This window comes from Lissotriton vulgaris, chromosome 1_1 (genome assembly GCF_964263255.1).
Source record: "Lissotriton vulgaris chromosome 1_1, aLisVul1.2, whole genome shotgun sequence".
Taxonomy (NCBI): Eukaryota; Metazoa; Chordata; class Amphibia; order Caudata; family Salamandridae; genus Lissotriton; species Lissotriton vulgaris.
The window spans coordinates 1,140,125,710-1,140,141,515 of record NC_141685.1 but is presented as its reverse complement, the minus strand read 5'-3'; the positions used below and the strand labels follow the sequence as shown (position 1 = coordinate 1,140,141,515).

At 44.2% G+C, this 15,806-nt stretch overlaps 1 protein-coding gene across 4 annotated transcripts in view; it reads right to left on the bottom strand.

Moving 5' to 3' along the window:
• Nucleotides 1–15,806, bottom strand: part of SMARCC2 (SWI/SNF related BAF chromatin remodeling complex subunit C2) — a 482,651-nt gene that overhangs the window by 446,568 nt on the left and 20,277 nt on the right. For all 4 annotated transcript variants that reach the window (XM_086963879.1, XM_086963886.1, XM_086963883.1 and 1 more), the window contains exons 4-5: nucleotides 14,847–14,928; nucleotides 14,071–14,163 (exon numbers count right to left, since the gene is read on the bottom strand). In XM_086963879.1, the coding sequence (XP_086820005.1) occupies nucleotides 14,071–14,163; nucleotides 14,847–14,928 (175 nt within the window). The remainder of the gene's footprint in view (nucleotides 1–14,070; nucleotides 14,164–14,846; nucleotides 14,929–15,806) is intronic.

The window sequence follows — 15,806 nt, the reverse complement described above, 5'->3', positions numbered from 1 at the left end:
AGGATCACGCCATATACTAATAAGAAGTCAATGTGTAGCAAATTGGTGCCAGGGTACATTATCATTTAGTCCCCAAATATGGGTTTTGAGGCGATTCACCCATCTTTTGCTCTTTTTCATAGAGCTTTTTTTCAGCATTACGGGTTTTCTCTGTAAGCATTTCTAGCACTGTCCACTGTATATCTTCACAGGAATGTCCTGCCTCAATGAAGTGTGCACAAAGTTTAGTAGTTGTCTTTTTTAGCCTGATATTACTTCTATGTTCTCCTATTCGTGTCTTGACTTTTCTACAGGTCATCCCTATGTAGATTTTTTGGCAGGGCCAGCTCGCCATATATATAACATGGGTAGAGTTACAATTCGTATGCTGTCTCTGAGTCCATAGGAGAGTCTCTGAAAGTTGTAAATAGAAGAACCAAAAATTTGCGAGACACCTTGGTACATACCCGTCCCAGAAATATACAACAATTGGAGGTAACAAGAGATACAACAATGACACCTGTAACAGGCCATTACCCTTGTGGTAACTGTATAGCCTGTAAATACACGACAACTTCAAAACAGTTACAACTTTCAGAGACTCTCCTATGGACTCAGAGACAGCATAAACTTTGTGCACACTTCATTGAGGCAGGACATTCCTGTGAAGATATACGGTGGACAGTGCTAGAAATGCTTACAGAGAAAACCCGTAATGCTGAAAAAAAGCTCTATGAAAAAGAGCAAAGATGGGTGAATCGCCTCAAACCCCATATTTGGGGACTAAATGATAATGTACCCTGGCACCAATTTGCTACACATTGACTTCATATTAGTATATGGCGTCATCCTTAAAAGATATACCCTAGGACCCTGAAACCACAGTGAGATCTACTCTAACACCCATAATCACCAGTAGGGTTTGGGTATTATGGTGGAATATATGTACTCTGTAGGCTATTTCCACTTAACTTTAATGATAGTAACCGCAATGACAACAAATTGCCACACATCGTAGTTATGCTTTGCACATTACAACAATAGGGGATTTCTATTTCCGTCCTGATAAGCGAACACTGCCATGTACCCAACTTCTCCATTTGATCTATGGCATCGTATTTTTAAATACACTAACAATCTGATTCACTTCAACCATACCCCCACACTCGGGTATTTGGAATCAATAAAGCTGTGACATTCAAATAAACCCGATCACGTGATCTCCTTTAAATACGTGTAACTGACGTCTGCTCCAAGTCCAGGGGCAGAGTCAGCACAAGCGGTTGAAGTCTCTCCACACGCGGGTAATGGCGGCAGATTGTTTGCTGTTCCCTCTTAACATCTAGCGGTAAGGTTTTCGTAAGCTGAATACTATCACATCTCTTACCTCTAGCTCTGTGGCTGTCAGAAAGCCGGAATCCCCTGACGAAGCCTTTGACTTCTAATAAATAGGTAAGAGAACATTTATTACCATCACACACAAACGCGCCATATAAGTTTAGAGTACGGATACTCTCTAAAGAATAATACCCATTCAGTGTCGGTATGTTACTCTCCTCAGCATTGTGTGCCACGATGTTTGATTAACTAAGCATGAGTAATATCACGAATCTGGATATAAACACACGCTAAGCGTAACGACAACTGAGAGTGCCATTACTCTCTATAACCGCTCTTCATATCGAGTAGCCCATAATACTGCATTATTCCCTAACAGGATGCCATTCCTTCTTGCGTAGTTTGTGTAAACCCTCTCTTTACCAAACACAAGTAAATTTATAAATCCATCAACTTGTGTTTAATTTGTGGGCACTAAACAACATCTAATGTTTCACCTAACTATCACCCTAAATAACCTGGTGACATGAAGAGATAATATATTGTGTGAACCCTGTGACCATTCCTAAATGCACACATATATCCCGATTTCCAGTATAGTACAGTCATGTGCAATGAATTTGTACACTTTACACTGAATACTAATTATTCTGTATAATGCTGGTCCCTTAACAACAACGGAGCTATTTTAACCAGTTCATAACGCCAGTCACTCTAACGAGTTTCTCAGTCCTCTGCCCAACACGGTTCTCTCTCTACCTTATACCAGATAAATCTGAAATTCAGAGACCCAGAAGATTAAACTACTGTTAACTCTGGTGCCCCCATAAACACAATGATACGATATTCAAGTGTATTGAATATCTGTCTGTTTGTTTCTCTTTTTCAGGTTAAAAGAGCATGATTGGTCATTGATTACCTAATAAGTAAGCAACCCGATTACACTACACAAATTGTGTAAGTAATGATTCAATGTGTGTATGTCTGTTAGTCCTGACGAAAGCCCCGTAGACTCTGTTAAGCCAAAGGGGGCTAAAACATGTTGACACAACTTTCAATGTTATACTTTTAGATCCAGTTACACGATCTAGTACAAGTACCGCTTATATTTTATTTTTTAGATCTACACCAATTATTAAATACCTCTGGTGTTGACCTATTTTTTAACCCACTCCTTTCACTTACCCTTACCCTTACTTTGTGGGGGCATCTTTTCATTTTTTCATCTCTGGACACTGCAAATCTAGACCAGAGGAGCCTCTGGATGAGGCAGGCACCCAGCACGTCCTATGGTATCCAATGATAACTGCCACAACTACAATGTGGGGCGGATGAAAGATATATACCGCAATACCGACATACATTGAGTTTTTGAGGATACCATAGTCATTTTATCCAAAAGTTTCGAATTGTAACTAGTGTCCATTTTCTGCACCTGATGGCCTCCATACGGTTTAAAATCAACAAGTCCATAAACAAAATGCACTTATGGGAGAATTGAGAAACAATTTGCAGCAATTCCGCTGACGCCAATCAGAAATAGATGAAAATATTCAGAGAATTGACAGCCTGTCTCTTTCCCTTGTGCTTCAGACCGTGTCGCTCTTTCCCTTGTGTTTCAGCCCGTCTCTTCCTTTGTGCTACAGCCTGTGTCTCTCTTTCCCTTGTGCTTCAGCTTGTGCATTTTTGTTTTTTACTTAAATAAGCGCAGCGCCGTCTTCACTGACACTGCACTATGCAAAGAGAATTTAAAGCCTTTTGCTTTGCTAATGGTATTGTATAGCGAAGCAAATGGCTTTAACTTAATAAAAGGCGAGACCTATTGCATTTTTAATGCTGGGTTATCATATTGAGAACGGTACACAAACGGACTGATGCTGCGATGGGCGTCTTCTTCAAATAACTGAATAGATACATGGGTTTTTTCGCAAAAGAAACTGCCTCAATATAAAATTCCATGAAAGAACGAAAGTTTGTTAATTAAAAGTTGAATGTAAACTATTAAACAGAGCAGAGGAACAGGATGCTAAATAGGAAACAGCAAATCAAGGGCTTTCCTTTCCACATAAGCATCAGCTCCTCTAACTTGCTAGACATACAAGACGGATCAAAGTTTCGTACATTAAACTATATTCTTGATGTACATTCCTGTAAATATTCTTTAATGTATTCTCTTATTTGTTTTTTTGAGAAGGGCAATAAATAAAAGCATGACTTTACAATTTTTGCTTTAAAAAACACTGAGTCAATAAGTGAATAAAAGCAGAGGTATGCTTTTTCCTCTGCCTGAGCACGCAAAAGCACTGGAAGTATGTTAACTTGCAGTGATGACAAACAAGCAGGCCGACCACCAATGTTTTTTAAATGTTGAGCAGAATTGAGAAAGGTTTGTCTGCATCTCAATACAGATGCTCAGCAACTACAGACAAAAATGTAGCAACGGTAACTATTAAACAAATTCACATTTTTAAAAGTGCGGCTCTGAAGCTCGGGACTGATTTATTTTTGAGCAGAGGGTCTGATTTCAGATAGAAGGATCGCATCACAAAGGTAAAGCAAAACAATAAAAGGCACATAAAACTAGTTAGAAAATAGCTAGAAAAATAAGTAATGCAACTGAAGTAGATATTTGTAAAATTGGACAGACCAGGTTATCATGTCAAGTCACTTTATTTGATTTATCTAAATAAATCATAAAAGCACATACAGTATATAAGCATTAAAAACATCAAAGAACATATATAACCATTTATCAGGACCAGGTTATCTTTTTTATTTCATTTTTATTGCAGTGTGATCGAAAATGACTTGCTACATTGACAAACTACTTAATTCTACCTTGAGACAGCATATTTTACGTTGCAAAACAAATACCAAAGCGAACTTTTTAGTGAAAGACTTATATGGACAGAGTCACAGTAAATAAACATACTACCAAAACACTAAAACAGATGTGACCTCCCCCAAATGTTTATCTCTGCAAATAACCATCTAATTGAAAAGCCACCGAAGGGACGGAAGCCACATTTGATTCTGTAAAAGAAGAAGGAATATTGTGTGCTCATAAGAGCATTAATGAGTATCCAAAGTAAGCAGCCCGATTTTACTTTTAGAGGACTTCCCTCAACAGCATATTCTACAGGTCCAGATAAATGCAAAAAGAACATAGTACACAGACAATGAGGCCACTTCAGAGAGAGAGAGACAGACAAAAGTAAAGACACAGTTGAACATCCGCGCACTCATTAATGGAGAGACACACAAGTACATATGACAAAAACACCCACCTTAATTCCTACCAGACCCCTTCATCAAGTCAAAGTCACATTTCGCTCTACCAATCACCCTACATCAGACTCTGGTCTTTGTGGCTCACTGCGTTTTGTCCACACCATTTTAGGGACCAATATAATTCCAGCTTTACTGACTAAAAGTCTCAGCCCTGATACTTCTTGGAAAAACACAAGTCTATCCATTCTCCTTCCACATTCCACCCCCTTCCATGCATTCTCTCCACTCCTTGGAACCAGTGTCTGGTTAACAGCTCCTTTCTGCCCTCCTGCATTCCACGTGCAATTTACAACAGGTCCCTTCTCAATCCTCTGCATGACTAGCTCCCCCTTCCATAGCCTACGTTACTGTGCTTAGCATCTCATTAACCCTCTGTGTGTGCTACACCATACATGTGTGTAGTATTGAAGTCCACACACGGTTGTTGATGTTAAATGGTTTATTAGCAGATAAGTAGATAAGATGATATAGAGGGGTGTTAGTCCCACCTACGTTTCTAGTAATGGGTTTTAGTCCCATATACTCAGTTTTACTTGATGTTTTTCCACATGGGGAGCATCTTCACCGTCCCTCGTTTGGGGCAGGATATGGGTTAAAGTCCCATTTTCCTTTGTCTCACTTTCACTGTCTCTTTTTGAGAGGCAGGATTTGGATTAGAGTCCCAATATCCTTATTTTTAGGTTTTGGGTTATAGTCCCATTATCCTAAGTTTCACTTTCAACGTCTTTTGTTTTTAGTGTCAGGATTTGGGTTAGAGTCCCAATATCCTTGTTGCATTTCATCAGTAAAAGTGGTAGGTTCGTTGATCCATCGTCGCCATGAATAATGTAGTATTGAAGTCCACACACGGTTGTTGATGTTAAATGGTTTATTAGCAGATAAGTAGATCATGATATAGCCCCACCAGGAGCATCCAGCATGATGCTCAGCCCAATGCCAACTGACAAACTCATCCCACAGAATCCCAACATTCTCTAGAGCGTCATAGCTGCAACATTCTACAAGCTGGACTGGTAGAGGAGAAAGCATGTATAAGATATAAACAAGATGCAAGAATACTACAATGTGTTTCCATACTCTTGGGCCCTTTGCTCTGCAATGTTGTACCTGGTCCACCATACCCCCAAACAACATCCCCTACCGCTGGGATAGTTTAAGGTGGTCCACTATGCTCTCAGTGCACTGTGCCAATGAGGCCGCACTTGGTCTTAACCTAGTCGGCCTCACACTGCCCACGCAAAGCTACGTCTGTTTGGCCCGGCCCTGCCCTCACTAATATGCAAGGCAGCACCTGAAGGATTAGCCCAGACGACTTTACCTCATACACTGAAGCCATAGACCCAGAGAAAGAACAACAGCACTTCACTGTGCTTGGTGCAGCGTGAGTACAGGTCACAGACAGCCACCAGCTGTAGGAAGCTGACTGTATATACTATACTGTATATACTATACCGTATATACTATACCAAAATGAGGTACAGTGTGCACAGAGTCCAGTGGAAACCCAAAGGTAAGGCAGAGGTAAAAGTAGATAGCACCTTATCACCTATTTGAGGTAGTGAGGGCGATCAGTAAGGATTGATCAGGCAGCAAATGATGTCACACGCTCAAAGACTGAACTGACCAATTTGTTTGTATCAAAAATATTATTACGTTATTTTATTTCTGAACCAAGCCAAGCCGGTGCGGGTAAGTGAACTAATATTTCGCAAAATCTTATGCAATGTTTTACAGTTGAAAGTAGGTTCAAATGCAGTAAGTTGAATTACAGGTAAATCAATGTTTCGAAATTACTTTTCAGTTACTTTACAGATTACTTTGTATGATTCTTTTTAAGTTACTTTTTCTACTCCTAGATATCACACTGGGAACATTTTCTAGAGAAAAGGTAAGTGTAACCAGGAGGGGTGGGCCCCGCCCCCTGTAACCCGGAGTGAGCCCGTAATTTGTGACCCCCCCTCTTTTCCCCACAGGTATCCGAGACCCCGACATGGAACCGATTTGAGAAGTATAGCTGTGACGAGGAAGACATGGAACACGGACCCTTTAACTGGCCACGAGTGAGCAACGAGGGGGAGGAGCCAACCATCGCCTTAAAGGACGCCCAGCTACAGTAACAGGACCAGGTGTGTCTTTACACCGGAGGAGCGGTCAGAGCGGATTGGAGTGGAGGAGAGGCGTGGAGCAGAGGAGCAGCGTGGAGCGGAGGAGAGGCGTGGAGCGGAGGAGAGGCGTGGAGCGGAGGAGAGGCGTGGAGCGGAGGAGAGGCGTGGAGCAGAGGAGAGGCGTGGAGCAGAGGAGAGGCGTGGAGCAGAGGAGAGGCGTGGAGCAGAGGAGAGGCGTGGAGCAGAGGAGAGGCGTGGAGCAGAGGAGAGGCGTGGAGCAGAGGAGAGGCGTGGAGCAAGGCAGAAGACGACGGCGTGTCCAGGGACGAGAGCGTGGTAGCAGAGGAGGAGCGGAAGGAGCGAGTCAAGGGGAACGCAACATCGGAGGCGAGAGCAGGAACAGAGTTTGGCTTTACTTCGGACGCGGGAGCGGCTGCGGAGTCTGGTGGCCCTTCGGGAGTGAGACCGAGAAAGGAGGAAGAAGAGAAGTCGGGAGACTCACCTGCCGAGGGGAAGAAGCCTGGAAGCCGACGCCTCGGGTTCCTACGGAGACCAGCGGGAGCTACAGAGCCAGGAGGCCAACGGATACACGCGTCGCCCAGCCACTCCCCTGGAGGGGCGTGGCTAACAGAGGTGCGTGAAAGGGTAGCGGGGTGGGTGCGGCACCAGAGAAGGGGAGTACCCTAATCCCTAAAGTAAACCCCATATACACGACCCTCACTGTCCTGTTATCGACCTGAGCACGGAGTGAACCCCTATCCTGACACTGACGGTTGTTTCGTCCACTGTACTTATGCCTCCTCTGTTTTTGTCATCCCCTTCGGTGGAGCCTGGGCCAAGACGGATCCCGAAGAGAGAGGAAGGCGGAGCCCGACACGGCGTAGAGAGGAGGGAGTAATCAGCAAGAGTCGGCGTGAAAGAAGCCGCTCTCCTTGACGTCTTCACATCAGGAAAACTTGTACAGACAGACTGTTCAGTTCAATAAAGCCCTGCTTGAATCCTACGAAGACTCGCCTCTTGCCTATTCCCATACAGCCTGTCACAGTAAGTAAATCTGTTTTTGTATATTTGCAGTTTTTTAGTCTTTCATACAAACCGACTCCACACACAACAATTTTCAAGGAAAAACAGTCAATGCAATCCTATGGAGAGAAATGTAGTTATTGGTTTGCAGGTAAGTACAAGTTTGTGGGAGTTGGTTTTCTGGGGTTAGAACTAGGATTCCCTCAGGGTCGAGGAAGCACTCTCAAAGTACCCTCAGCTGCACTATGGTGGGCAGGTGCAAAGTGCTGGGGCCCGATATTATCCAACGGGAGATGGGGAGTCTCTGGTTGGAGGCTGCTCACGAGCAGGCCACAAGGTTGTGGGAGCAAAGCTCCTGGTGTTAGGCTCAGGGCAAAGGGGTATCCAGGATAACACCCAAAGTACACCCGCAGCAGCAGCTGAGTGCAGGGTGCTGTTTTGGCGTTGGGTGCCCTTTTTGATTTCAATGGGGATTCTCCGGTTGCACCAAAGACCGCAGGCTCAGGATGAAGATCTTCTGGAGGTGACCTCCGGTTGGAGAGTTAAGTTGGGATGCCTGGGGATGCTGGGACCCAAGGCCGTGGCAGATCGGGTGCAGGTGTGTCCTTAGGAGTCAGGGTTTTTTACCAGCTCCGGTCGTGGTCAGGGGGGATCCTCCAGAAAGAGCCTGCAGGCCTTGTTTGGAGATTTGAGGCAGGTCAGAGATCCTCCAGAAAGAGACTGCAGGCATTGTTTGGAGATTTGAGGCAGGTCAGAGATCAGCAGATCTCAGGTCAGTATCGCCAGGGAGACCTTGTGGTGTCGGGCCATTCGAACTCGGGCCATGGGCGTCGGGTGCAGGCTTGCGGTTTTGGCCAGAGTCTGTGTGTGAGCAAATCCGGTGCTCACAGGAAGAAAAGCTTGGGTTTGGAAGGCAGGGCAGGTCCTTGGGGTTCTTGAGGGCTTCTCGCTGCAGGACACACCGGGATTTCACTGGAGCAGGTTTGAAGTGCAGACAGGTAAGTAGGGCTGGGGTCAAGTCATTGGCCTCCTCTTCTTAGTTGAGGCCGGCTTCTTCAGTCTTTCTTCTCTTCTTCTGGTTGATTCTTGTCTGAGGAGGCAAGGTTCAGGGTAGCCCCTAAATACTAGATTTAGGGTGTTACAGGTAAGTAAAGGTTGGGACTAATGGGACCCTTCCTTGGGGTGAGTACACTCCCTATTATGCCACCCTTCAGTGGGAGGGGGAATATGCCTCTCGCTGGTTGGCTGGGTCCCCCCTCTGCAAGATGGCAGGGACAGAGTTGTGCTTCACCTGGCCTCCCCACCTGAGGCGTGGGGTTGGAAAGGTGGGAACACCTCCCTTCCCCACTTGGTTTTCCCGCCAATTCTCCCACCAAATGTGGGGGTCAGAACCGGTGGGGGCCAGTTGCTGGAAGCAGCAAATGGCTTTGGTGGACCCTGCCCATCCTTTGGGGGGAGGCTTGGCACCTCATCCCAGGATGTGCGTTGTTCCAGACCCCCAAGAGCGTCAGGCTCTCGACCCAGGGGTCCAGAAACATGTATGGTGGTGGCAGCTGGCGAACAGCCACTCAGCCAAGACACTAGAGTTAGGTCGTTTTTCAGAGTGCATCTCTAATATGCCCTCTGTGAGCATTTTTCATCAAATTCCACACTGGCATCAGTGTGGGTTTAATGTTCCGAGTAGTTTGATACCAAACATCCCAGTTTTCAGTAAAGCAGTTATCGTTCTGTGGAGTTCGCAATGACAAACTCCCAGCATCATATACTCTTAATGGTATTACTGCACTAGTAAGCTCTAAGAATTGGTTTAGACATTGTAGGGGTACAGGGCTCATGCACCTGTACCCTCACCACTGGTATAGTGCACCCAGCTAGAGGGGTGGCTGACCTATGCTAGGCCAGTGGGTTGTAGGCATAGCACACAGGAATGTGTGTGATGTCGACTCTTCGCTTTGTTCTGCACCAACACACACAGCCTGCAATGGCAGTGTGTGTAAAAGTACAGGGCCTCCAAGGGTGGCACAGTAAGTGCTGCAGCCCTTAGGGGTCTTCCCTGGCCACAGTACAGTGTCCTTGGTACCTATGGTACTTTTTACAAGAAACTGACATGTGGCCAAAGATTGCCAATTGGGTTTTGTCTTAATGCAGTTTAGGGACAGAACATAGGCCCTGGGTACCCGATTGGCAGGAACCCAGGGCACACTCAGTCAAAGTGCATCAGCAGTTTGGGGAAAAGTGGGGGAAACCATGCAAAAAGAGGGCACTTACTTACACCAGCAGAGCTGCATCTGTCCACCTTGCACTCCTGCTTTGCTGAAACTAGCTTTCCCACTTTTGACTTCTGTGTTGCATTACTGCATTGCTGTACTATAGTAGTCTTCATCCTTAGAGACTTTCACTGCCCTTGTAAGGCTATATTTAAGTTATTCTCTGCCTTAGTGCTTTTTACCATAGTCGTTACAAATCTGAACCTATCACATTCAACTTCCACTGTTTCTACAAGGCTTAACCTTTACACCAACTTCCTTCTTAGGCCCCTTCAATGGAAAAAATAAAAAGAAATCGCTTTAATTTATCAAGTCTGTTATAAGGTGAGAATGTCACCAGAGCCACTACTGGACGCAGAGGCTATGTTTTTATGTATAAAATTAAATAATATGGAATGCTTCCAAGGAATCCTAGTATACAGACCCCCTGTCCTAGGTCATCTTTTATCACTACCCTACAAACCTGCATAGAGTCCTGTTTTAATGAGGATTCCTTTACGCTGCTGAGGGATTTAAATTTTCATCTAGAGGTAACGAATAATTCAGACACTTCATGTCTAACAGATACCCTGGCTAGTTTTGGAATGACGCAAATTGTGCGGGAACGTACACATCAGGCAGGACATATTCTGGATGGCATTTTTACCAACAGTGCCTATATTGAAGTGATCAGCACGTGGCCCTTACTTTGGTCAGATCATTATGCTGTTAATTTTATCATTAACATTTCCAACAATAAAGTGTGCAGTAGAAATTGAATCCCTCTGAGCAGGGTATGTGCTTGGAAGAAAATATCTCAACAAGAGCTAACCACGGCCTTGAAAGAGAATCTAACTTGTAGTGCAGATCCCAACCAGGCTGCCACAAATTTTAATTTCTGGATAACCCAGGCAATTCATCCGTTGGCACCGGAAGTTACAAAGAAGGCCAAGAAAAGACTGGTATCCTCTCCGTGGTACTCAGCAGAGTTAAAAACAATAAAAAATAAAATGCAGACTCAAGGAAAGCATTTGGCAATCCTCACACAGCTAAGAGCATAAGATCGAATACGGCTCTGCATTAAAAGAATACAAGGGAGCAATAATATCAGCTAAAACAGCCTACTTCACATCTAAAATTCTAGAAGCTACAAACTCCCCCAAAGAACTGTTCAAAACAGTTACAGCGCTGTCCCGCCGTCCGAGAGACACTGTCTTTGCCCCAGACCAAGCCTTCGTGGATAACCTTGCGTTTTTCTTCCAGACAAAGGTCACAAGGGTTTATGAGGAGCTTCTGAATTCAGTGGAGGCTAACAGTACAAACCTTTTATAGACATGGGAAAAACACCCCTGCCAAGGTAGTCTAACACAATTCACCAGTCTGGATGAAAAACAAGTGGTAGACATACTTTTACTAACCAAGTCAGGATCCCCACTTGTCCCTTGCCCCCCATACATTCTACATTTAGCCACATATGAGGCTGACCCCTCTGCTTAATCTAGTCATTGGAACAGGGATCTTCCCAGCAGGAAAATGGCCTGTATAAGGCCTATTCTAAAAAAAACTTCACTTGAACCTTTAGAGGCTAAAAACTACCGCCCCATCTCCTGTTTACCTTTACCCTCTAAGGTCCTGGAGAAAGCCATTAACATGGAACTGACTGCCTATCTCGAAGAAAATAACATCCTTGATTCCACCAAGCATGGGTTCAGAGCCCGGCATTTCACTGAATCAGCTCTGATCATGGCTACAGAGATTAGAAGGGTGCTGGATGAGGGTGGTAGGACGGCCCTAATATTGCTAGACCTCACGGCAGTGTTTGACACTGTAAACCATACAGGCTCAGCACTTTCACCCACCTTATTCAACATCTATGTAACTTCATTGGCAAGACTGATTAAAAGTCACGGTCTATCGCTCGTGTCTTACGTTGACGACACACAACTGGTGGTGTCAGTCCCTCTAAATGACAGTATGTCAGCTGAATGGTTTTGTGATTGTCTTTCCTCTGTGATGTCATGGTTGAATGTTAACTTTTTTAAAGTTAACACCGAAAAAAACGAGATTCTGGAATTTGGCAAGAAACCTTCAATCTGGAGCCAGTGCTGGTGGCACCCTGAAGCTGGCACTTGCCCGTTACCGGTGGCGAAGGCCAGAAACCTCGGTATTCTCATTGATAAAGATCTTACCTGTGCTCCCCAAATAAACCAAGTGGTCTCTGCCTGTTTTTTTACACTCAAGATACTGCGTAAAATTCTTCCATTCATCCAGTTTTCCCTCAGGAAAACGGTGGTTGGCGCCCTTATCCTATCAAGGATAGATTGCTGTAATGCCCTTTATTTGGGTGCTGGAGTGAAACAGCTGAATAAGCTTCAGTCATTTCAAAATGCTGCAGCTCGAGTTTTGTGTGGTCTACCCAAGCATCATTCCACCTTGGCCAGCATTAAACAACTACACTGGCTTCCGGTGAGACAATGGGTAGAGTTCAAAGCTCTATGCCTAGTGCATAAAGCCCTCCATGGAGGCGGGGCGGAAGACGTTACATTACTATTACCCCGATACATTCCATCGCGTTGTTTAAGGTCTATGGACACTGGGCTGGTTTACTCCCAAGATGAAAAGGGTCAGTTGGGGAGGGAAACGTTTTTCATTCTTGGCAGCCAAATTATGGAACTCCCTCCCAGTTTCGCTCCGACTACAGCCCTCATGTACCATCTTCAGGAAAGCTATTACAACCAGGCTCTTCACACAATGCTAATTATAGTGCGCTCTCTGATCACTCTACCCAGCGCCAAGACGCCTCGGCCTAAGTGCACTATACAAATACCCTCAGTCAGTCAGTCAGCCAGCCAGTTGTGTTGCACAGCATGATGGAGAACATGCCCAGGCTCACAGGCACTAAGAGGCCAGGCCGCTCTGACCAATCCAGTGCTGGCAAAGGATAAAAAACAAACAAAAAATAGGCACATTGTGAGAAAGTAGTCCCTGGCACTGAAGGGACATTTTTTGTGCAGAAGCAGAATGAAATCACGGAGTCAAGTAAGCCAATGTCTGACTTAAACTAAACTAATGTCCAATGCTGTGATGAGTGGAAGCAAAATGCGTACGACACATTAGCATACAAATGGATGAAGAGGGAGGGGCAAAAGATGCTGTACTGTAGTTATATAGAATGGACATATTTTTTATACATTTTAAAATTGAAAAGGCCTTGGCTAACATCAGGCCCAAACAGGAGTTTTCATTGTAGGTGGTCTATGGACAAACTGGTCACACAGCTGATGGCCATCTGATCTGGTTTCTGCTTCTATTCCGGCTGAAGCTGTTCATAATTGTGGTTTCTTTTTTTCCAGATCCATTTCTTATAAGCAAGCTTACCTCTGTCTGCTTTCAGTTCCTCAAAATGCTGAAATGAGATCTTTCCTCTTCTGATATTATTTTGTCACATTAACCCTTTCCATGCGGCCGCGATTCCCCTGGTGTGCTGTAAACAGCACGAACAGGGGCGGGCCGTGACGAACCCCAGCCGTCATCAGTACACGAGCACCGTAGTGCATGACGGCTGGGGTTCGTCATCAGCATGGAAGGGGTTAAATTAATCTAGGCAGTTATGCTCTAGCTGGAGTTTCCTTTATATCAGATTAGCCCCCCAGCCTGTCAAATCATAGCTGTAACTCTTCTACTTACTCTGCCCTTCAAAGCATTAGTTTAATAAAACACCAGGGCAAACGCCCAGATTTCCTTTTCAAATGGAAGAAATTCATCAATTGAAAAGGCCCGGTTTGCCTGAAGACACAATATGTCCCCTAAATTAATTCCAGAGTTCTACACTCCAATTCTGTAGGACTACTCTGCCTCCCAAAAATTGGCAAGGCACGGTAGGGCGGTTGCCCTTTTTTCTTCTCACTATCAACCACTGTAATTCTTTACCCCAAGATGTAAAGGCCCAAGCCAATCCCTTGAGTTTTCACATCCTCTTGAAAACAAAATATTCTCTGAAAAAATATGATGACTTTCAGCCACCTTTTGGGGTAATTGTGTGCTGTACAAACTAAAGATATAAAGAAATAGAGAACAAAATTAGTTACCTGGTGACGTTTCACAATGTCCTTCAATTTGCTGAGCTGTTTGGCCTCAATTTCTGGGTGTAGGTAAATGTTTGGCCGTGACAAGCAGTTATTCTGGAGAGATAAACATTCAACCAATCGTCAGGACTGGATTTATTTGTTTAAATTATCTTTGATCAAATCTCATCATGTTGCAATGTCCACCTGCACTTCACTTCGACAGTGACAAGAGGCGTAATAATGCTAGAAATAAGCAAAGATGATGCAACTGAAAGAGCAGGAGAGTTACTGGATAGGAGAATGGAGTTGAAGGAGCAGTAATGAGCCAGTGGAGGTGACAGAGCAGGAAAAGTAAATTAAGACGGGGTGGGGAAGAGGTACAAGGAAATAGAGAAGGAAGGCAAAGCTGCAGGAAGAGGAGATGTGAGATCTAATGATTCAGACATTAAGAGGAGAGAGAGGTAAGACAGCGAGTAAGGGGCAAGTGAAAAGTAGCAGAGAGTGGCGATGAGGTAGCTGATAGAGAGCAGATGTAAAGTAGTTAGGAGTGGTAATGAGGTAGAGGATTGAGGAGAAAGCAGCGAATAGATAGGAAAGCAGAAGTAAGATAACTGGAGTGTATACAGGGGTAGGAAAGAAAGGAGCTAGAACGGTGATAGGATTAGGAGGTAAGACAGCAGACAGAAGGGCAGACATAGACAGCAGGTAAGAAGTAGCAGAGATTAGGGAACTGTTGAGCTGAGAAGATAAGGTGGCAGGTAGTAAAGCTGTGGTAGAGTGTGGACTCCAGTGCATACCTGTACCAGAGACTTCTCAATGGTCATGAACATTTCCACGTTGCGATCCATTCGTGATGGGTTCTGGAAATCGAACCTCCGCCTTAAAAAGAAAATTAGTTGTGTAAGTCAATGTACAGCATGAAGGCCTAAATGAAGAAGATTAGCATACAGCTTGTGTAAGAACTAACAAACAAACTGAACTTTGCTTGCAACATGCACATTGCTATGAGAGGAGGCCTCATGGCAAAGGACTAAAAAACAGCTGCAGCCTAGAACAGCGACGTCTTCAGCACCTTTTTGAAAATCTGTATGGACTGATAGTGACAAACTTCATTTGGGAGGGTATTCCACAGGTTGGAACCTTGAAAGGATAAAGCTGTACACCGTCAAGGCTATTTCAGGCAAGGAGATCACAATTACTGACAAGTAAATTTATTTCAGACGGATAAGTATGGACTTTCTAGATTTGGTATTCTCTAGGAATCCAAATATAAAAAAAAGATCAATTTAAATTAACCCTTTTCATGCAGCGCCACACAGCAGTTTCATGGTATCTTTCGGTGAGCCCTTCAAGTCATAGTGCAGTATGCGGAGCACTCTGCAGCCTACGACAAAAGTATGTGAAGAGACCAGCCAACTGATAATTGTAATACTTTAACCACAATTTTATGGTTTCGCAGACTACCATAACTGTCTGTTCAGGAGAAAATGGAGGGGGGAAACGCGCCATAGTTTATAAATTTGATTAAAACAACTGCTGCTAACTCCAGGAGTCCAAAGTTAGTCCATGTCAAAATTTAAACCCATATTTAATAAACTTATGCGCAAAAATATCAAGAACAAAAAGAGAAGTTAAATTCAATGTCTTGTTACAGCCAAAGATTTTAAGCTTGTTTTAAGTTGTTGAGCTGAAGGTGGTTTCTCCAGGGAGGTCATCAGTAAAACTATGTATACTACAGGGGTGTTTATGATAATATG